The 22,332-nt window shown below is 41.4% G+C and overlaps 1 protein-coding gene across 4 annotated transcripts; it reads left to right on the top strand.

The window, feature by feature from the left end:
* The first annotated feature begins 957 nt into the window (after positions 1-957).
* mgmt (O-6-methylguanine-DNA methyltransferase) lies at positions 958-22,118 on the top strand. Of its 4 annotated transcripts, none has more exons than XM_034682428.1 (6): positions 958-1,047; positions 2,041-2,275; positions 4,908-5,056; positions 13,807-13,967; positions 18,293-18,432; positions 21,292-22,118. In XM_034682428.1, the coding sequence occupies exons 3-6, from the start codon at positions 4,920-4,922 to the stop codon at positions 21,418-21,420; spliced, it is 567 nt and encodes a 188-aa protein (XP_034538319.1). In that variant the 5' UTR covers positions 958-1,047; positions 2,041-2,275; positions 4,908-4,919; the 3' UTR covers positions 21,421-22,118. The 4 variants fall into 4 exon arrangements, with proteins under 4 accessions (XP_034538319.1, XP_034538318.1, XP_034538317.1 ...); XM_034682427.1 differs by having other exon boundaries at positions 959-1,047; positions 2,041-2,246; positions 4,911-5,056; XM_034682426.1 differs by having other exon boundaries at positions 959-1,047; positions 2,041-2,246.
* The last annotated feature ends 214 nt before the right edge of the window (positions 22,119-22,332 follow it).

Here is a 22,332-nt window from a genome sequence, read left to right as displayed (position 1 = left end):
TCAGTCTGTCAGGACTTTCCTGCTCTCCTAGAGAATATCTGATATCATAAATGACTTCAACTCCTCCCACGCCAACATGAGAGAGAGATATTGCGAACACAGGAAAAGGGAGCAAGACACAGGCATGCAGTGTATATGACTGAGCTCTGACAATCAAACATCACCGGATGGACAAAACTGCTAATAAACAATTTCTGTCATTATGACAAAAAGCTTTGGGTTGTTATTCTCACAAACATCTGGTGCTGTACACTAAAAGGAAGCTGTGCTGCATGTAAGTCTATCAACACCTCGCACAAACAAAAATAGTGAGGGAAACTGAACAGGAAAAAGAGCTCTTTGAGTCTCAAACAAAAGATATCAGCCCGGCTGCCAACACAGACAGGGCACCACACCTTGGCACTGATGCCGCTCACAATCAAAGGAACAGTCGTCATCTGTGCAGCCGTGTTTTTAAAGGATATCTTAAAAAGATTGAAAATATGTGTCATTATGGAAAACAATCGAGTCCAGAGCCTTTAAAATGCCAGGTTGTTGTGTCACTCACACGCACATCAGGCTGTTTATTTCAGCACACCATGGTTAGACTCTTTCCTGTTTTTATGATAAATTATTTGCATTCATCAGACTAAATATATATGACTGGACAAACTAAATATAAAATGTGCAAAACAGCTTTGATGTGCCAGCAGTAATTAAAATTAATATACAATAAATATAGGATGACAAAAAGCAGAAGTTGCCTTTTAAAAATTTAAATTAACATTTAAGATTTTTTTTTCTCTTAATATAATAAAGCAAATGCAAAAACATCCACTGTGACTGCCACATATGATAATTGTTTGGCCACTGAATGCAGCATTAAAATGATTTCAAACAGTATGGCTCAGAAGATCCAGCAGAGGGGGCTGCTTACTGCAATCATATGCTGATTAATTGAGCTTGATTCTCCCCATGCTGCGAACATAAGTTGTCCCACACTGTAGGCTACATGTTGGTATGTGGGTAAAGGTTACGAGGCTTTATGGAAGTCACCTTTTACCACAGGTAGCCCTTCACATCATTTTTGATGAATATTTAGGAAACATTGATTTTCTGATTATCCTCATCAGCCTATATCAAACTAGGTTATGTTCATTTTTATTAATTGTGCATGTTGCTCTCTAATTAGCTAATGAGAGACAAAAAGCAGGTTTAGAGCAGAAAAATGCAAATGACTCTTAGAAAATAGCACAAAAAAAGTAAATGGCAAGGCTGAGAATCATCCTTCATTGAAATGTCAGAGATAAATGGCTCAAATGTCACATCAATTAAAACGGGGGACAGTTAGTAGTTCATTAAAGAGAGAGCCATATTGCACCGTCGGGTACCGTTGCCAACCCTTACTATCTGGGGCAGACTGGCAGCGGGTCCAGATGGCACGGAAATCCTCACAGATTTCAAAATGGTCTCTGCAGGGGTGGCGTTTTCTCCCCCGCTCCCACCCTCACCGCTGAGACGGGGTGTGGGCCACAGGCCCACGCCGGCCTACACACTCCAAACGGAGGCATGCAGAGAGCTGAAGGCACCAAAGAAATAAAAAATAAAGCTGCAGAGGACAACAGACGCCTTTAAACAATACATGACTGATGCCATGCTTCTTTGTCATAATGACCGAAATATATGCTTCGGTTAATATTTGACTACTCCAGGCAACATAAGGCAAAGTCCCTCTGATTTAAACAGCATTCAACTCTGATAAAGGGATTGTGCACGCTTTATGTGTTGTTTATAATATCCTGACTTTATTAGTTGATATCATTGCTTGTCTCAGTCATGTAGGTGATTTTACCCACAAACATTATACCTGGAGACCCTGAAGACCTCACTGAGATGCTGTCACTGGAGACAGAACTGGATAAATGTCTCTGTTATAAGGAGAAAAATAACTGTGTTTGAAATTAATGCTTAAAATACACTTTATTATTTTTTCCCCGCTGTAAAAAATATCAATCAAATCCAGTATCTAAATCTCTGTAATTTCTCGTCTTCGGTGTGCAGGGGGACCCCCTGAAGAACCCCAAATCCCAACTTGAGACCCATTAGAAAAGCCTTCTGTGTCTGTCCCTGTCAGGGGGAGGAGCGGAGACTTATATCGGCCAATCACAGAGAGGGAGCGGACTTTTGGGTGTTTTGATTGGCCGGCTCGACCAGGCAGTCTGGAGGAACAGGAAGAGACTTTTTTGTGTCGTGTGTGTTGAGCAGAGGTAGGTAAAGCGGACTTCGCTAATACACGGTACGCCTGTTGAGGGATAGAGCCTACTACAAGCGAATGTGCTAATAAACACATACTGCAGCCTTTTGTAGAGTGACGTTTAGAAATTATCTGCAAACATAGTCCACGAAGGACCAGAGTAATTTAGCCTAGCTTTCCAGATGGAAACCCATACTGATGTTTTCAACATTTTAGGAGCACGCTTGGAAGATGGGGATGTGTTGAGCAGGTTTTGGGATACTTACAATGTCAAAGAATGGTGACAAGCTGGGTTTACCTTTCGGCATGACTGTCCTCGGTCTGAAGTGGCACATTATGGACACATGTTGCGTTTTCACACCTGCGCAGTCGCGGTGCGCTTTCTACTCAATTAATCACGCAGGTTTGACCAGGAACTACTCTAATGAGAAACGAGTCAAATGATTGACGAGCACGACGATGCTGCCAGAGAAATTCTAACAACACAAGCTGCTTATTGTTTGTTGTTTCTCACCGTGAAGAGCTGGGTAAACAACCAAACCTTCAAGTAGTCACTAAGACTAGTCTACTGCACCGAAAACGGCACAAAACAAACATGAGAGCATTATTTTTAATCAGTGGGAGACTATTAGCCTGGGCCATTATCGCCAAAGTCCATTATTCTATCTATGAGTCTATTACCAGCTTGCTAAATGGCAGGCAGTGTGTTCAGCGCTTATCCAAAGTGCACTGTACCATTGTTTGGCTCAGAAATTTCTCGCCTTTATTGTCAGTTCAGGCAAACCCCCGATGAATACAGTGAGAGCTGCAAGAGTAGAAACAAGAAAGTTGAAGCAGACGCATTTGTGATCGCATACCATGACAGATGTGCTGGTGTGCGTGTGTGTGTGTGTGTGTGTGTGTGTGTGTGTGTGTGTGTGTGTGTGAGAAAAGGGAGGGGGGGCAACTTAGAGTCTAAATGAAATACTGTAAATGCATGACTACTTTTCATCACATAACCTTTGTTTAATCTAAAAATAATCAACCATCCTCATCAACAATTCATTTATTAAATGGACAAACCACATTAAGGTATCTATTAAAAAAACAAATTGTTTCTGTAAATACTATTTTTTAATCATTGCTTGCTACATAAACTGCCACTGAATGGATTAAAAAGTCCATCTCAACATCTCAAAACACTTCATTTCTGGTCTGAAGGACAGTCCAGAGCTACCCCAAAATGTTTATTGTTGTTGCATGAAACAAAGAAAATCATCTAATGTTCATATTTGAGAGGCATGAACTAGGTAATGTTGACTTTTTTTATTAGATAAAATAAAAAACAGGATTAAATGATTTCCAGAACAGTTTGCCGGTTGCAGTTGTTTTTAACTTATTCTTTCATATGTACATTTTTACCTTCCTAGAAGTTAAGTGTGTTGTTATTTTTTTATGCATTTTGTGTTGGTCTTGTTGATTAGCTTAGACTCGTTGATATATTAGAGAAGTGACTAGGAAAAATGTCAAAGCTTAAGTGAAAATTCTCTGTCAGAAAGTATTGGAAATGCAATTTCTGTAGTAAATGGTCAGTTAATTAATGGAAAGAAAATAACTACAGTTTTAGTAATGCATTATTCACATGAGACTCTTTTTTGTAATTAAAACCACAGTTATTTTATGGTTACAAGTTCTTAGATTTGCTACCTTCCTGTGTTTTCTACCCTTAATAACTTTATATTTTCCCCAGTTTGGGCTGGTGGTCGAACAACATAACACATAAAAAATGTCACCCTGGACTCTGAGAGGACATTTTTTTTGCTATTTTCTGACATTTTATTGAATTAACAATCAGCTTTATTGATGATAAAAGAGTCAGCAGAATTTCCAATAACACAAATATTCATTAATTGTAGCTTCACATACATCACAATTATTGTACAAACAATGAGTGAAAATGTAGATTGTAAAAAGCATGTTCTATTAAAAAAGAATAAAGAGATAGATGTTGTATTTGTACCCTTTAGACACTTTTCAGATCAAGGTTGCTGGAAGGAAAGGTTCCCTTCGTTGAAACTCTTACAATCAATGTGACCTTTATTTATTATAACCCCCATCTCTCAAAAACTCACATATAACGTAGTCAATCATCTCTCCTCCCCTCAAAGTAAAAATAAAAAAGGAACTGCTGTCTGGTTATTGCCAGTATCCATCTCAGTCGTCAGAAAAGCTGCACGTTTTTGCTGTTGTTAAGGGCTGGAAACCAGAATCCCATCGGAGTTGCACCCTAAGGAACAAATTTAATGCTAGAAAAACATCCCGACCATCAACCAAAAATGACGGATTGAAAATAATGTCGAGCTATCTTGGGAATCCCCCACCAGACAAGGGAACAGACTGCATTGTTTTTCTCATTTATGTGATATATAGAACAGAAAGAGGGGAAAAAATGGGCGATTTATTGGTTAGATAGGCGTATTCTTTTCCATGCACAAAAGAAATATTGGATAGTAATGTGGGGGATCAAGTCGCATCATGACATTGTTTGGAGGCTAGGTGTTCAAATATGTAAGTCATCATCCGTTGGTGGCCCGCTAGGTTTTCAATAGATCATTCAATGCAAATATGTGTGAGAAATTGTGAAAGTTACCACATGAATATGTCAATGAACAGAGTGTAATTTGTGCTTCCTTAGCAGGGCAGCACGATGAAGAAGCAGAAGGAGAGCCAGTGCACTCAGAAGACCATCTCATTGCTGAGCCCCCTGGGGACCATCCAAGTCAGTGGATGTGAGAATGGTGTGCACACCATCCAGATCCTAATGGATGTCGCACCTGCTGAAAGGTACTGTACAACAGCCGGGATGGTGACGTGATAAACAAAGGTGTGAAATTTACAGGCGGACAGAATCCACTCCTGTGATGGAGTGCCACCATTCCTCATTGGAAGCAGGGCATTTTTGTAGATCCCACAAGAAATATCCTGGAGAAAGTTGGGCAAATATGAGCCGGCACTAGAAATATGAGGGGCACTAGAATACAGTTGGGCTTGAAATTAGATTTCTGATGGCATGTGGTTGTGATTCTTCTCGCAGTATATTTGAAATTTCAGAAAAATAACTTGTTTATTACCCACAGGGGAGTTGATTAGAGCTGATGTCTGTAGGGTCAGCAGAGGCCATGGGGAGCACGCTCTGTTCGCTCCTGTTTATTTATGTTTCCTCCAAGTTGTATGCAGTGGCTCTGAGTGTCAAGCGACACTCTGAAATGTAATATGTGATTGCATTTCATGCCCTACCCATCCCTCAAATTTGTTAGAATGTTGACAGTCTTACTGAAGCGATTGAAACTGATTAAAGTCAGCGTTAATAAGCACTTATTCCTTATTTTTACAGGTCCACATCCTACATCTCAGATTAGTTTTGATTAGATTGAAATTAAATATCCATGTATCGCAGATTCACATTTGATAAACTTGAATGGTTTGGGAAATTAAACCATTTCCAAATGCAGCCGGATAGGAAACTATCCTTTTGAAAATGTATGTTCAAATTCTAATTTATGGAAACCCATTAATGACCTTGTATATTATACCTCAACATGTGTTTCCTCCTCGACTGTCTGCTATTTCCTAAAATTCATCAAGCAGTAAAAACATTCCACTTGTTGTTAATGAGTTGAAGTGAGAAAATTAATAATATGGAATTTTGATTATGGAAGATGTCCTGTAACCATGCGCAAGCACCTTTCTCCGTCTCCTTGTGAACAGAGTTTAATTTGTGTGTTCAGGTTCAGTAGGAATATGCAAATGAATTTAATGATTCGCATCACTAGATCATTTCTCAGTTTAATATCATTTGCTATGTCGGTCATAAGTGAGGCTCGGATCACGTCGCTGTCTGTATGTTCTCAAAGGTGTGAGCAGGAAATCATTAAACAAAATGTTTAGATTTTATCACGACCAGTTGAATGGGATGTTATTGTCATAGGACAGGGAGACTAGAGCCACCTCAGATATATGGAGTAACACGATGTAAACAGGCATTAAGGGAGGCGAGATAAAGTGACAAAATATAGGCTTATCTTTGCAAGCGGCTTTACATGTAGATCTCACAAAAGCCCGCCTGTAGCAGTAATAGTTCAAATCAGCCATTTCCATTGATTTATTTATGACATACTAAACAAGGTTCTTTCCAGCTTTGGCTGTGGTGTGGCACAGGCTTAGGTAGTCAGGGTGATAAATGATCTCTGAGAGCATATTTTGGATAAGGGAAATAGATAAGGCCTATGCATAACAGAAAGAGAGACCTTCAGTAGATATTTGTGGGCAAGTCACAGCTGTGATGTCTTATTTGCTCCCTGTGTTGTTTCACTGTTGGTTTGTGTCGAACAGCCAGTGCAGCAGCAACAAAAGCAGTCGTGGCATTGATAGATAGTTATTGATAAATGCCATTATAGCTACATAAACGCCTGTGAAGTATTGCTTACACACCATGACCGTCAGCTCTTTCTAATAGAAACGTCTCAAGCCCCTTTTGCTTCCTAACTGATCTTAGCAACATTTCCTAAAATCAACCTCCTCTGCCAGTCTAACGACAGCCCTGAAGGCACCATCAGATGAACAAATTCATTACATCTCAACAACCCCTGTTGGGGCCCTGCGCACCAGCCTCCCTGTTAACCAGCTTTTCCAGCCCTTTTAGTTTTTAGCATGGCCTCAGCGTTCACAGAAAAATGATCCGCATTTTGTTTACAGGAGATTACTATTATCTGAAATATGATGCTTCTTGCCTTTTTCACACAGAGCACAGACACATAATACCGAGGAAATCATAGAGTACTTTTTTATTAGGGTGAAAAATGAAAAAAGGGCTGGACTCCTGCCCCGAGACATTTTGTGAGCATATTATTTTACAATGCTTTGATCAATTTGTCTGTCAAGCTGGCTGAGATGTGGGGGAGCAGGAAAAAAGCAATTTAGCTTGTGAGGTCCTCAATAGAAATGTACTACAGGAGCCTGTGTATGACATGTTGCATTAGAACCTGAGTAGCCTTTATTGCCTGATAATGTCGCAAGGCAATGCTGATATCAATCACCCCTTAACAGCCAGTGTGATGTGTTTTTATGAAAAGAAAAAGAAAATAATGCATGAAGCAATTCTTGGAAAATAATTGATTTAATTCTGAGCTGAGGGATTTCTACTTTTAACAACACAAAAATCTTGTGTTTGAAAAAACAGGCACAAAATGTGCTAGAAGCTAAAAATTGCCAAGAACAAGCTTTTTGCATACGCTCCTATGGAAAAATTGTAATTAACTTTACACGGATAAACATTCTGTCTCATTTGCATATAGATATAAACAATATATTTGTGCATCTGAATTCCCAGCACACATGGGTCACGTGCTCTGCCTAAAATCCTAAGTGGCTAAAACCCAAAATTATCTTTATATTTCCCAGGCCATAAATCCGCCTTTTTTCTCCGACACAAAGCCGAATAAATCTGCGTCTGATTTTTCACATTGCACATTGTTTTTAGTTAATGATTTTCATCTGTTTGTTGTTGCTGTGATAGTGGGGAAATGTACCATATGCTCCGGCAAAAGACAAATGATTAGCAAATGAAATTCTGGACAGCTGTCTGACTGAAAGCGTTTGGTTGATAGCATTCTGCTACCATAATTAGCTTAAGCTTTGGGTTAATTAACTTTCTACCTGGATATGCATAATAATAGCATTCTGCAGAAAGCCAAGGAGCTTCCAGTATATCAGCAGCAAAGGCTGGCTTTTTATTTTGTATTTCGGCTGCATATTTCAATTTCAAGAGGCGATTTAGCTTGGGAGCATCGTCAAATATTGTAGATTTTACTCCCCAAGCCAGATAATTCTGAAACAATAGGGGTGTATTATGTGGCAGAAATGCCATTTCTGAATGTAATTAAAGCGGATGAAAGCAATCACCAATTTTTAAACGCTTTTGTCTAGCACGAGGCCTACTTGTAAAAAAAATACCCATCAAGAGGAGAAAAGAGGCAAGAGAACCCCAAGTCCTTATATAAGAGGCCTTTGAGACTGAAGTGAAGTACAACAGTAATTAGTCTTTTGTATGAATTTGCCGGCCATGGTCATGATTAGTTAAGCATATGAGAGGACTGCAGGACTGCATTGGTCTTAAGGAGGAGGGTGTTAAAGTCTATTTATCACCAGTTATCCTCACAGCTTTCCATTATCACTGACAACACTGGATGGGGCCTGAGAACAGCCTAATTGTTCTGAGGTGGAGTGTTTTTGTGTCAAAGCCGTCACCCGGGTCACATTGGCATTCATAAGCAGCCAGACATTTTCCATCTATCTAGCTCTAATACCCAAGCTGTCACAACAGCTTTTACACACTACCAGCGCTAGTGTGAAATATCTGAGGTGATGCATTTATCGTTTTTCTCACACTCATGTAGTGTTGTGAATCAATGTCCTGGTTCACACTGAATATCGGTATGGTAAATGTGTTCCCTGTTTGGGGCCTGTTTACATGATGTGCTCACACACTGAGAACCATATCAACAACTTATTTTTCCCTCCCCTATTATTTCCCTCCCTGATATCTACTCTGTCTCCTTTTCTTCCCCTGGATCTCTCATATTTAGTCTAATGCAGAATTTTAATCCTTTTAAATTCTTATTAAGCTTGAGGTATAGTAACAGCCGTGTGCTAAATAAACTGCCTACACTGGTAACTAAAATGCTTTGTCATACAAACAGTGATCTGCTGATCTGTTATTGAATGAAACCATCAATAAAGCAGAGGGGAGACTTTCTGACGTAGTCCCTTTAGAAATGGTATGAATAATTCATGCTGTAATGATATTCAGATGATTTTTGTTCTATTTTTTACTGCGGCCTTAGAATATTGTTTTGCATGTTGTGAAGTGTAGTACTCAGCTGCGTATTCATTAAGGTGCATGCTCCCTCTGGCCCTTGGACCCATCTGTGCTCTATGTTTATGCCTCCATCTCTCGGGACCGTCCCAATCAGGCTGCATGTGCCATTTCCTGTGTAAACCAACACCTGTGTAACACACTACCTGTAAACCGCCCCACACAGACGAGACACTGACATTCACTGGGATGAAAATCTGCAAATGTTGTGTTTTCTAAAGCAGAACCTCCAGGGTGAGGACGGGAGCCGAGCGAGAGTTACCCTTCAGTGAGGAGACGCAGCTAAAAGCAGCTCCTGCTGTTTTTTTCTTTTCTCCCTGCTGTCGACCAGGAAGTTTTTCCAGCACGGGGGTTGCGCTAGTTTGTTTTAGAACTTGATTGGATTCTATATCTGCAACATGCAGAAGTGTACAGTGTGTGACATACTAAGGCAATATGCAGAGAGATGATTTCGCTCTGACATCTTGGAGAGGAGTACGAGTCAATTATGCCCAAGTGTTGTTCTTGCTTATCTTCCTGCGGCACCAAACAAGGATTTAGTCAAGGATTTAGGGGTGAGGGGGCGGTGGTGGGGATCATGGTAAGCGGTTCACAACAAAACACTCAAAACTCCTGGGAGCGGGCACTGATTTAAAAATAAATTACAGAAGACGAAGCGCTAACACTCAAGGGCCCTCAGCAGTGCTGGCGTACACAGGTGAAGATTAGCCTCCTCGCTAATCAGAGGAACAAGGCAGTAATTTGCTCTGAACACAGACAGTAATTAGGACTTGGTGACACTGGATTCCCATAATGCCTTTGAGCTTGACGTGGTCAAATTTTGACAGAGGCTATCCATGCAGGGTCACTGTCCCCCCAGTCTCCCGGCCCTCTTCAGTTGAGGCTCTAAAAGGTCCCTGCAGTTACAGGGGATCCCTAATGTACTTTATGCCTCCCTCACTGGCTCCTTACCATTCGGGTAATTGGAATCTCTTACTGTGGCACTTGAGAATAGAGGCTAAAAACACTATTTGAAACTGCTCAGTAGTCTGTTGTAGATAAACATTGCTGCGCCTCGGTGTGGATACACTACATAATGGAGTAAGAGTTAAGGCTCTGGTAATACATGCCTTCACTGACTCCTGTGGCTAGCCAGTTGGGAGAAGACCTAATTGTTGTGTGCTTTGTTGCCTACTCTGCAGTATTTTACCACCACCACCTTTATGTCTTGGATGGAGTGTTGCGGCCTCTTCAGCGGACATTCGCTAATAAGAGTTGTTGGATATCTAGAGAGCCGTTTATCCGGCCGAGTTGTTTTTATTTTGAAACAGCGGAGCACAAAACGCGGGCCCCCTCAACAGACTAGGAAGCATTCCTTACAGCTAACCACTCCAAGAGCTCTCCACTTTAGTGCTGCAGTAGCTAGATAGGCATCTGAATGATCTTCAAACGGTTGAACGAGCTGCATTGAGCAAGTGGCTTACAATTGTATCACAGCCTTTGGCTCAGAGACCATCAGGATCTTGACATTCATAGAGACATGCTGTATTTTTTTCCCTTTTTAGACAGTCATTTTAGGCTTTTTTCATGCTCTCTTGAGTCTTTGACGTCTCTGAGTTAAGTATCTGCAGCTATAAGGCTGAGGAAAATATTGGACTGCTCTTGGCCTTTTCTATTTCATCCTCTGACCCGCCATGTTACCCATGATCGGTGAAGGAGAACTCTGGCAGGCTGTGTCAAAAGTGACAGCCGATCGAGTCAGGATGAGCGCCATCACGCTTCACAGGAGGGAGGCATGAGTTCTGAGTTTTTCCCCCTTTTTGTGCAATATACCATTACACCCTTCGCCAGATTCCTTTCAATTAGATGCTGTGGTTAACCTGTTTCATTCTTACGCCTGCTGCTGATAGAAAAAGTCTCACTGAAGTCTTGTGCAAGTAGAGATACAGAATATGCTGCAGGAAATTGACAAATTTGATGCCAGCTATTTTTTTTTATCCTTTGTCTCCTTTGATTGTTTCTTCCAGGATGAATGAAATAACCTCCAGCATTATATAAATGCTCAATTCATTCCTTATATTAGAGCTGGAAAAGAGGTAGAACTCCAAATGACTCCCACTTTACGCAGCAATGATTTATGGTAATTGGAAATTGATTGTGACAGGAGCACAATATTAGAAATTTTCTCAAATCACAATCTTGTATCAGGGGAAATATTCTTTTTAGTGCAGCAGATCCTGGCTAGTTTGGAATTAGTTTCTTATTTTCTTACCTGTGATGAAAAAGTCATAGCCGGAAGGACAGTAAAGAAACCAGATTCCATACAAAGATAATAAATAACCTGTTTTATTTAACCACATTAAAGCTGTTTATTCAAATAAAATGAGCATAGTTAAAATACTTTCTATAAAGACGACTAATTCTGTTTGTTGGTTTTTAACACACTGGTATGGCAGTTACTGTAAAACAATAAAAAGATGTCTGCTCCTCTGAGAGTTTCTCCGTAATCAGCTCGACATTTATCACAGATCTCTAATCTTTCATTTGAAGGGCAGAGTTTGTGAAGTGCCAGTCTGGACTCTGTAAAGATCATATGATGCTGCTTGATTTGTGATTCATTGAAGCGACTGGAAATGTTGCCAAGCACAGAAGCTACATCTCCACTGCCCACATGCTCTTTAAAAACAATCCCCCATTGCACCTAGAGGTGACAGACTTCAGCCCGACTGATGTTGTTCCACCTTTATTTATTTATTTCGGTGTTGTTTACTGGCCATAACATGTACTGCATTGCATTAACTTTTACTACTGTCAATGTTGTATCACTCAGAGCACCTTTAAAGCCGGCACATCCACAGCGGAGGGCTGAGGGGAGAGGAAAAATTAGCCACGGTGACAAGTCTGAAGTGTGAGCTGGAGGTCAAAGGTGCCGAGCCTTAAGCAAAGGTGCTCTAGCCTTTGTCCGGTAGATTGTAAGGGCCTGCGGGTCCAACAGGAACATTTCCACACACAATATCCCCGAGCTGTCAGTGTGCAGCGGCTGGAACATCCTCTCAGAGAGAAAGAGAGGCTGTGGAGGGGTAGAGGTGGTGGTGTTGGAGGGAGGAGGCGGGTTGGAGGGGAAGGGGTGGGGTGGGGGGGCGGTTGCAGAGAGGGAACAGTGGCCTGAAGATCCTTGCCGAGAGAAAGAGAGGTGGGGGGATGGTGGTGGGTGTGTGTCTGGGGGTGTAGGTGGTGGGGAGCCAAAAGAGCTGGAGTGGGAGGATAGAGAAATAGAGAGGGGGGGAAATGAGGAGGGAGAGCTGAGGGGGGAGGAAGGGGAGGGATAGAAAGGAGAGACAATGACAAGTAGGGGCTGGCTGGGCACTCACCCATGCCGACAGAGATTGCCATGAGCCATGGCCATTGTTTGAGTGGGTCTCAGCACAGGACCCGCCGGTGGGTTTCCGAGTTTTCACCACTCAACTATAAACTGCTGTGCGGTTTATTTAGAAATGAGAGTATTTACACATTTTACTGTATTTACACCCACTGTTAAACGGCACCCTGGAGATTTTCATCACACAGCCACGAACTAGCAGGCAGAGCGTTTTCCCTGAAAAAGTGACCTGTTCAGTCATAACACTCCAGTAAACCTCAGCTTCACATGTCCAATATAAAACCCTGCTCAAACTGTGACCTGCAGAAGTGTAAAAACACTTTGGGGCCGTGTTGTTACGGCGGCCAGGAGAGAGACGGTCTGTGTGTTTAACAAAGTAAATGTCTATTATTAATACCATACAGGATAAGCCAATTTTGAAAAGGGGGCACTTAAATGGTGATATTATTTATTTATAAGTCCTGTACACCAGTTAATGGAATTGGCGGCCAGCTTTAGATCCACAACACAGCTTGAGGTCCACTTTGCAGTAATGCACATGCTAAGAGAGGACCTTCCCAGTAGGGTCTTTAAGTGTCAAATATGGGTCAGTCTTCTTGCGTTGACCTGGGGGGTGGTCAGCAGTGGAGAGAAATTCAGCTGTTAAGTGATGCCAACTCAACCATCGGCAAATTCCTCCAAGCATCTACTCATGCTAAGATGCACGTCCAAGTGCAGTGCTTTGCCGGCCAGCACTGCTCTGGCCAAAAACTCCATTTATTCTTGTCATGAACTATAAACTAGACCCAAGCAGGGTTAAAGCTTTTGTTAAATCTTAACTTTTTTTTTTTTTTTCCTTAACAGCTGCTAGACTTTTGAAAACTCTTTTTTTCTTTCCTTTCCAAAGCTGGTTCTGCTTCCTTAAAGTTGTTTGAAATAAACTGTTAGCGCTGCTCCTCATGAACCGACAATGTTTTCTTTCATACTCCATCACGCTGCACTTCATATAATGTATGTGTACAGTTACCAAAAGTCTGGATTACAGTCTTTATATTTTCTGGAGCTCTTATTCACAGCTCTGATTTTTGTCACAGGCCAGCAACAGGAGCAACGCCAGAATGCAAAACTTTGGATTTTAAGCACGTCTTGATGAGCAACTTTAGCCTCACTCTTCAAATTATGTCATCTTGCATCTGTGTCACTTGTGGCATGTTATTACACTCTTGTGCCATATTTTAGCACAGTTCAAGCAAGAATAGGGTATTATGATTGCTCCTCTGATCCCCACCTCAACTCCCCATCCTGCCTTATATCCCCTCACAGGAGCGGTGCGGCCCCCCTGAGCTGTGTGGTCAACGATAGCCCGGCAGAAACGAGCCCCGAGTTGCAGCGCTGCACCGAATGGCTCCAGGCGTACTTCAGTGAGCCGCAGACCACTGGGAGTCTCCCGCTCCCTGCCTTTCACCACCCCGCCCTGCAAGGAGGTCTGTCACGGATAAATATTTGCAGAGCCATGACTGGGATCAGGCTTTCACTCTTAATTGTCAGTTACATCACTTACACTCACTGGCTCACTGTGTTATAATGAAGTATTTTATGGCTGAGAGAGAGAGGGAGAGAGAGAGAGCGAGAGGCGAGGGAGTGGGTGAGCGAGAGGAGAGAGAACAGAACACAGAGCTGTAACTTGGTTCAGTAATCTGTGGCAGCTCTTACCACGCGTGTTAGTCTTGGCAAGCTTTTCCATGATTCTTGGCACATTCTTTGAAACTGATCGAATTCCACTCTTGACATTTTCAGACAGGAAGATTTTTTTTCTTCAATGACAACATGTGAATGGTGCTGAAGTTTGAATGAGCTTATTGTTGGCTTGACCAGTCACCTAGGGCGAGTAAAATGAAAGCACCCCAAAAATTGACAATTAGTGTCCTTTCAACTAGTCGTAGAGACTCTGGCGTGAGTGATGGAGGACGCCAAGGAGTAAAAATGAGGGATTAATTATTCCTGGCGTTCATGTTTCGAGGAAACCGGCAACACTCACAGGCTGACAACTCATTTTTTTTAAAACCATAAACTTATCCTGCTTTCCGAAACAATTACAGCCTATTTCTTTGTCACACTGAGACGCTCATTGCATTTTAACTTAAAGCGCTCATTTACACCCAGAAGCACACCTACACAGGGAAAAAAAAATAACTCTTAATATATGCATTTAACAATTGTGCCTCTCTTCCCCTGCAATCAGGCCTTAGTTGCTCTCTAATTTCATGCAGATCTGCAGTGCTTGAGTGATGGCATTTTCAATGAGCAGGTACTCCATCGAGACCCTGTATACAGCTATGAGTCCCACGCTCCCGCAAAGGCAATGCAGAAATACATCAGGACCAATTACGATATCAACTTTCAGTGTGATTCCCTTCGCCACCAAGTGCTTGTGTACCAGCCCCAGGCTCTTTCAAATCGCATCTCATCTGAAGTCTTTGGGGTTTTAATTAAATTTCAGGATAGATGGAATTCTTCATTAGTACCTGATCTGAATAGGTGATTGTGCTGTGTTCCACCTCTCTCCCTCGCCTGTTGTTTTGGGGCTCAGTAAATACAGGGTTTAGGCTTGGATTGCTCTCAGTAGTCAGAACCATAGGCCATGCCAGTATAAAAATGTTAAATGTGAGCATCAAGAGTATTTGTCTTTTGAGGGAGGAAAATAAAAGGTTTCCTTTTTTTTCTGCTTGTTGATTCAGAAATATTAAGGATTAGTTTCTGCTTTAGTGCCGTACAAATTCCTACTCGATCTCGTCCTGGAGCGGCTGCCTGCCTGGGAAAAAAATACAAGTTTAATCAGGTCATTACAATCTGTGACAACCAACTTTTGTTTGCTCAGTTATCTTGTGGGAGAACCTGAACGCGACAGCGCTCTCGCTGCACTTGTCATGTAATATTGAGTTGTGACCTTCACTTGAAGTGTTGCCATGTTTATTTACACATTTCTGACAAAACAAGCCACTTTTCATATTAGCTGTCACGACATACCTGAGCAACAGAGGTGACATGAAAGGAGACGGGAGGTGCAGTTTTTCTATACTGTCTGACTGATTGTCACGGCAACATCATACGCAAGTTTGGTCGTCAGAGGTAGAGGGATGGCGAGAGCGTGCGTGCGTGCGTCCTGCTAAGGAAGCGGGTGTGTGTTTGTGCGCGTGTGCACGCGCTTCTTCAGAAAAAAACAGACACCATCACGAGTTCTTAAAACGATGCATATTCTTATCTCATTAATTATACATCCATATGTAACAGACGAGGGGATCTTAGTCTCGGTAAGCGGCAAGGGGAATATGCGGGGAGGGGGCCAGGCAAAGGGGGGGAAGGGCGCTCTTCAAAGCCCAAATGACTGTGTTCCTGCAGGAGCCTGAACCTCCCCCTGTGCACAGCGCAGGGCGAGATGAGACACTCACCAGGACTCGCCCCTGTGATGTGGAGAGGAATTAGGGAAATGAACGTTTTCAGAATATCGAATAATCAGAGAATCATCAGCACCCCGTCAGCCTTCAAAAGTAAGGATCCCTCAAGACTCAAGAGACACTTTGACTGGGAGTCAAAGTCTTCCCTCCCATTAGACACAAAGGATAATGAGGGAGCTGCATTTCCACTATTGTCTTTTTATTGTCACAGCCATGTATGAGGTGACTGTCAGCTGGAAGTCATCTCTCTGAATATATCATTATCACAGCTGATGGAGTTTAGTTTATTGTTTTTATTCCTTTAAATTGCTCTCTAATACAAAATTATGAGCAAATAAATCATACGTGTCAATACGTTCATAATCACTGAGTCTGTTCGATTTTTCTCTGGCTCAATCTGTCCTTGCCGCTGCCTCTGCAGTGGCCCCATCACCTGGCCTCATGCTAGGTAATGACCTGTGACATAATTATGGGATGTCTGTAAACATGTAAGTGGTTCCTCTCAACTTTTATTTAAACAATTGACATCACTGCACCCCATCTAAAGAGGGTCCTGACCCCAGACACAGCGTATTAGGCTCTTTATGAAGTATGGGGCTGGGGGACCGCTCTCCAAATCATTGCTGGTCACCTCGAGTGACCCGCATGAAGTCTCTGTCACTAACACTGATGAGGGCAAAGTTCTTTAACCTCTATGCGGGCAGATTGAAGCACAGACACTTGTTTTTTTGTTCTGAACTGTTGGAGATGAGAAACCTTCCAGGAGGAACAGCTACTCAAGGATTCCTAAAAGAGGTGTAAACAGCCTTGTAGCTTGTTGCTCGGGCCTGCTTGTGGGCGAAAGTGCTCAGTGGCGTCTGCTGGCGTGACACCGACTTTGGTTGTTTGTCAATAACGTTTTGCGTCAACAGGGATTTGTCATAGCCATCGTCTGGGCAACTTGTCATCTACCCACGAGCGACAAAGTGATACCACGCCGCATGTCATGTGGCCAAATTTGAGCTTTATTAGGTAGAATAATGCATAAAAGAAATTTCAGGGGTGTATCTTATCTCCTCATAACATTAAGTCTGTCTGCGTAAGAGCCCGTCATCTCGTTGACAGCGTGATTATTACCTGAAAAATTATTAAACAGTACCTACGGGCCTTGTTCAAGACAAAGAACTCACATGGGTGCGCATCAATCAAATATATCCCCTTTAGGTTTTACACTTATTCCCCCCAGTTTAGGCAAATTGCCTTGTTCGCGTGGCTTTGTGTAGCGGAGAGTGACTATAAGGTAGCGAGGGAGCCTGGGGAGCAAAGGATGTTCACTCTGTAGAAGAGAGACAGGGGTGTGACATGTTTTCACACAATGCCAATTTAGAGGGATTTCTCATAGATCACTTGTCATGTGCTCTCTTAGACCATATAAATGAGAGAGAATGGGAGATCACTAATTGAATTTTCATGACTGAGTACATGTATATACTAGAAGAATGTCACCCCCTCTTGATAACGAGACTATTGTTCCCAGTCTTGTTCTCTGTGCTAAAAAAAAAGTGTTGTTCACTCGCTACATGAGCTCAGAGCTTGAATGTCTCAAGGTTTTCGAGATGCTTCAAATACTTTTTCTCCTCTTTTTTCTTCAGAAGCTAGACAAACATGCCGCTCAGTCACTGCCTGGTAATCCAGAAAAAAAAGATAATGCTACTGCTAAAGTGCTAATGAAATCAAAGCCGTTAATGTGGTCGGTTAAGCTGCGGATGATTTGAAGAATTCCGCCATTTAAGTGAAGATGATATAATGAATCTACTCTGAATAGAAAGCAATTAAAAGGACAAATTGGTCTGATTAACCTCAAAGTCATCCCACTGCCACAAATGGTATGCAACATTCAAATTATTATTATTAAAAATCTGGAGCAGATTTGCAGTCTTTTTGGCCTCTCTTAATCCTTTTAAATGAAGGAGCGAACTTTTTTAATTTTAGCTGTGACCTTTCAAAGCATAACCTAGATTTTTCTGCCAGAGAAATAATTTTCTCCCATCCGCTCCTGTAGCATGTTGATACTAGTTCTGAGGTCAAATTGAGGGACTTCTATGTATTCAGTTGTTTAATGAGTATTATAAGGGAAAAGTGGGAGTTGTTCAGGGTCGTTCTGAAGAAGAATTGGACTCTCTGACTCTGTGGAAAAACTATTAAGTGGATCAGAATGGAGGGATGTCTAAGATTCAAAAGCTATCACGGCTGTAGTAAACTGTTGTGTTTTTTTATCGTCAGCCTCAGTCAGCTGTCTGTTTTGATTGATCAAATGAGGATTTCTCTCTTTCTCTTGTTCGCTCCTTCTTGTCTCTCTCTTTCCTGAAAAAAAGACGCGTTCACCAGCCACGTGCTGCACGTACTTCTGAGGGACGTGAAGTTTGGAGAGACGGTGTCGTACAAACGCCTGGCTGAGATGGCGGGAAACCCCAGAGCGGTGCGGGCGGTGGGAGGGGCCATGAGGAGGAATCCGGTGAGTGTGGCTGACATTGATTGACAGGTTTCTCTCTTACTTACTTTATTCAGTCGGAGTGAAAGTCATTGCTTTTTATGTCTGATATTAGATTTTGATTACTTTTGTACTTTAATTAAATATAGTGTTAGAACAAACAGTAAAACTAGCTTTGGATGACAGCGAGTCATTTTTTAAAGGGTTGTAATTTTTAAGGAGAAAAGACACAAAATTAACTGAACCGCAACAATTTGACAACGACTCCATAATATGTTTGATTTTGCATCTGTTAATTATTTTAGTCACTTTTTAAATTAAACCCCACCAGTCTCTCAGTAAAAACCTCTTATTTGTGATAATTTGCAGCTTTTCTCTGTTTTTAAATCACTGCTTTTGGTTTTGGACGACTGGTTTTAAAAACAAAACCGTTAAAATGATCACAGTGGAAACACTTTTCACTCTGTCTTGATGGTTCATAGACTTAAGGATTAATCAAGACAATACCTGCACATAAACCATCAAAATAAAAGTCAATTTGCTCTCTAATTAACAACCTCAAATTCAATTTGGATTGTGGAACACTTGAGTTCAAATGTTTAAAAGGATGTAGTAATTAAATTTAGCCAAAACAGGTTTGAATTAGGTTAAAAATGATAAATTAATAAGAGATGAAAATAGAAACAAGTTAGAGGACGAGTATCTCAACTTTCTGACATCAAAGTTTCAGATTCTCGATGAGGCAGGATCTACTACACGGCACTTCACCTGAGTTTACCTGTAAAATAATTTCTTAACTGTCTTCCTGTCGGAGGATGTGTTATCTAAACCGTAGGTGTGTTGGAATATGTGCAACGTGTGAAACAAACGCCTCCCTCTGAGAGCGGCTGAGACGTGAAAGTCTACCTACAGCACAATTTTAAGCCCACACCTTTTGTTCCCGTCCTCTCAAGTCTTTACTGTAGATGTTCACTGCAAATCTCCGCTTCTTGTCGGAAACCTGGCCCGCATCGTTTTTGCCCGTGAATCCACTGTGTACAAAATGGAGGGCTAGAGGGCAAGTGGTGTGTCTTCTTTTGATCAAACCCTTTGATCAAAGCCCGTTTAGCTCTGCCCATGTAGTGCTGTGGGCACCACCGGTGTGCTCTGTGAGGCAGAGAGCACTTCTTGTACAGCCAGTGAGATATTCTTTCTCTTATGTGCTGTGAAATAGCTCGTGTACATCCTCATCTAAGTGCTTTGTTTTTCCTCTGACACAGTTTTGTTGTAAAAATAGGAGAAAGAGTCATTTGTGATTTTAAAAAGTGATCTCAAACAAAGAGTTGACCATTAAAAGATCACCAGTGTGTTTTCAAATTTATTCACCATCCACTTCTTTTTACTTATATGCTACATTAGCCAATGGCATTGCTCCTGGATGGCTGTATAATACCTCTCAGTCTCATGTTTTACAGACATTTCTCCGCTTTCGTCAGACAGGCTGGGAGCCTGAGCCCTCAGCTCCTGATACAGATCCAGAGTCAGATTGTCAGTGTCAATTACTTGTCAGTAGCGCTGCTCCACTCAGGCTTCAGCTGCGAAAAGCTCAGTGTGCTCAATCGATCCTCGCCTCTCTGTGGCACTTCTTCTTCACCAGGATTTGAGTATTGATAAGCCTGGTGTAGTGCTCTTTTCCCCCCAAGTGAAGAAGCAGATCCGAAGGCCTTGAGGGTACCCTGCTCTCCCTCCAAACCCGGGGAACAGTATTGATCCGAATACTCGAGCAGTATTTCTCTCTCTGCAAGGTTAATCTGGGGCTCGGAAAGTTTTATTGCTGTTGATATGGGAGCGGGTTTAATGATGGATTTGAACTGAACACACACTGCATGTCCAACTTTTATATAAAAGGCTGGAGGTGTCAGGATAACTTGGTTAAATTGCAGAAAAACAGTCACAAAGCAGCAGATGTGCTGTTTTCCTACTTAGTGTAGGAAGTAGAGAATGAGGGCAACATTAAGAATATTTTAAAAGAAATAATTGCTGTGATTCACTCCAACCATTGCCTCTCTTCTTGTTCTGAATTCACAATGATCGAAGTGTTTTAGGCTTGCTTGTTTAATCTTTCTCCAGCCATTTAGTTTACAAAGAACTCGGGACCCCCCCTGGCAGTCGTCTGCAACAAGAGTAAACGCTCCACCGACTTCCTCTTTTTAATGATCACAGGGTTATCAGATCTTAATGTTGACACCCTCTCGATTGAATATTCATCCTGCTGGTGTTTTTGCCCATTAATTTTTGATTGCTTCTTTGCTTTACACTATTAAAGAGTAAAAAACATTTATACCCAAAGACTGAGCCATCACCCTGAATGTGGATTTGTGCAGGATCAAACCAGACACTTGTGGTGTGGCACTTTGTTTTTTTTCCTCATGCAGTGCGCGAACATTAAACGCAAAAAAAAAAAAAAAGAAAGTGCAGATTCATATTTTCTGCACGTAGGTTACTTTTAAGTCGCACCATTTATGCGGTAAATCAGAGATTCTTTAATGCATAATACATATCTGATATCAACACCTCCAACTGTCGTGTGGCTCTGACAATAAATGTTACCTGAGAAGAAAAAGCATGCATTCCTCTCTCCTAAATATTAGTTTTGCACATCTTAGATTTCTGGTAGCACACTCATCTTAAATGCAATTTAATGTTTAAAGTTTAAATTCTAATTTAAAAAATCTGCTTTTTGCAACCTTCATAAAGACTTTATATTAAAAAAAGAAGAAACATTTCTGAAGTGTCTTTGTGTTCATGTAAAATTGTTCCTGCATGATATTTTTTTTCAAAAGTCAAACATGTTTATTTGCTCACAGTTTCATATTTTTTTTTCTGTGTGTTTGTGTGTGCCAGGTTCCTCTCCTCATCCCTTGCCACCGAGTCATTTCGAGCAGTGGACAGAGTGGGCCGTACATGAGCGGCAAGGGCGACCATCTCAAACAATGGCTGCTCACCCATGAGAGGCAGAGAGGGAAAGGCTAAAGCATGACAGAGGCCAACTGTCCTTCATTTAGTACACACACACACACACACATACACACACACACATACATTATTTGTATATATACACACACACACACACAGACAAGGACAGTGTTTTTTGAAAACACAAAAACAGGGCCATAAAGTTTAGCAAGCTTGGCACACTCTGTGGAACAACTGGAGCTATTGTAGATATTCAGTTTAAACTCCCTTTTTTTAAATCTAAGAATAGAGATACTGCATAGTTAATGTGATACAGAGTTGTTGCAGAATTAGAATGTACAAAAATAACTTAAACAGAGAACAGTAGGAATTACAAACATATGCTCCCGTGGGTCTCCGTTGCGTTTGCCAGATAGTGCTTGGAATGGTTTTTCTAAAGAATTATTATTCCCTTAAAAATATGTCTCTCGCATTGTTGTTGTTGTTGTTTTTTTTTCCTGAGCAGAATTAGTCTTTGTACCTCTCGTTGGTTTTTTAATTTCCTGCCAAGTGAATGCTTTGTTCAACATCCAGTGATAAAGGCTCTGAATTTTACTGCTACAAAGCTTTGTAGTGAGCATTTGTTTTGTCTTCATTTAGATCTCATTGTTTGCTCTTGCCTTACAATCCACCTAGAGCCGACATGTCTTATGCATTATATACTGCACTTTAGTTACGTTAGACATGTTTAAATAAATACGTCTCAAACTGACAAATCCTGCCTTTTCATCTTTTTAATTGTATTTAATTTTAAAATTGACTTCATGTAGCGTTCACTCAGTTCAGCTCATAATTAATTATGCTGTATGTCTTCTCTCCTCGCTGAGCTCTCTCTGCATGTCAGAGCTGCTTTTTTTTATTTCTGAGGAGTGTTTTCCATTAGAGGGCAGTACAGAACGGGAAACAGGAATCAACATTTCAACCTTGAAT

This window comes from Notolabrus celidotus, chromosome 4 (genome assembly GCF_009762535.1).
Source record: "Notolabrus celidotus isolate fNotCel1 chromosome 4, fNotCel1.pri, whole genome shotgun sequence".
NCBI classification, from domain to species: domain Eukaryota; kingdom Metazoa; phylum Chordata; class Actinopteri; order Labriformes; family Labridae; genus Notolabrus; species Notolabrus celidotus.
The sequence above is the reverse complement of the archived record's forward strand: the minus strand, read 5'-3'. Positions and strand labels throughout refer to the sequence as shown.

What these genes read in the sequence shown, in the direction of transcription:
- mgmt (XM_034682428.1), top strand. Translation starts at nt 4,920, where the DNA reads ATGAAGAAGCAGAAGGAGAGCCAGTGCACTCAGAAGACCATCTCATTG. An exon ending in CCACCCCGCCCTGCAAGGAG is followed by an intron (nt 13,968 to 18,292) that starts GTCTGTCACGGA and finishes CCTGAAAAAAAG; the next exon opens with ACGCGTTCACCAGCCACGTG. An exon ending in GGGCCATGAGGAGGAATCCG is followed by an intron (nt 18,433 to 21,291) that starts GTGAGTGTGGCT and finishes TGTGTGTGCCAG; the next exon opens with GTTCCTCTCCTCATCCCTTG.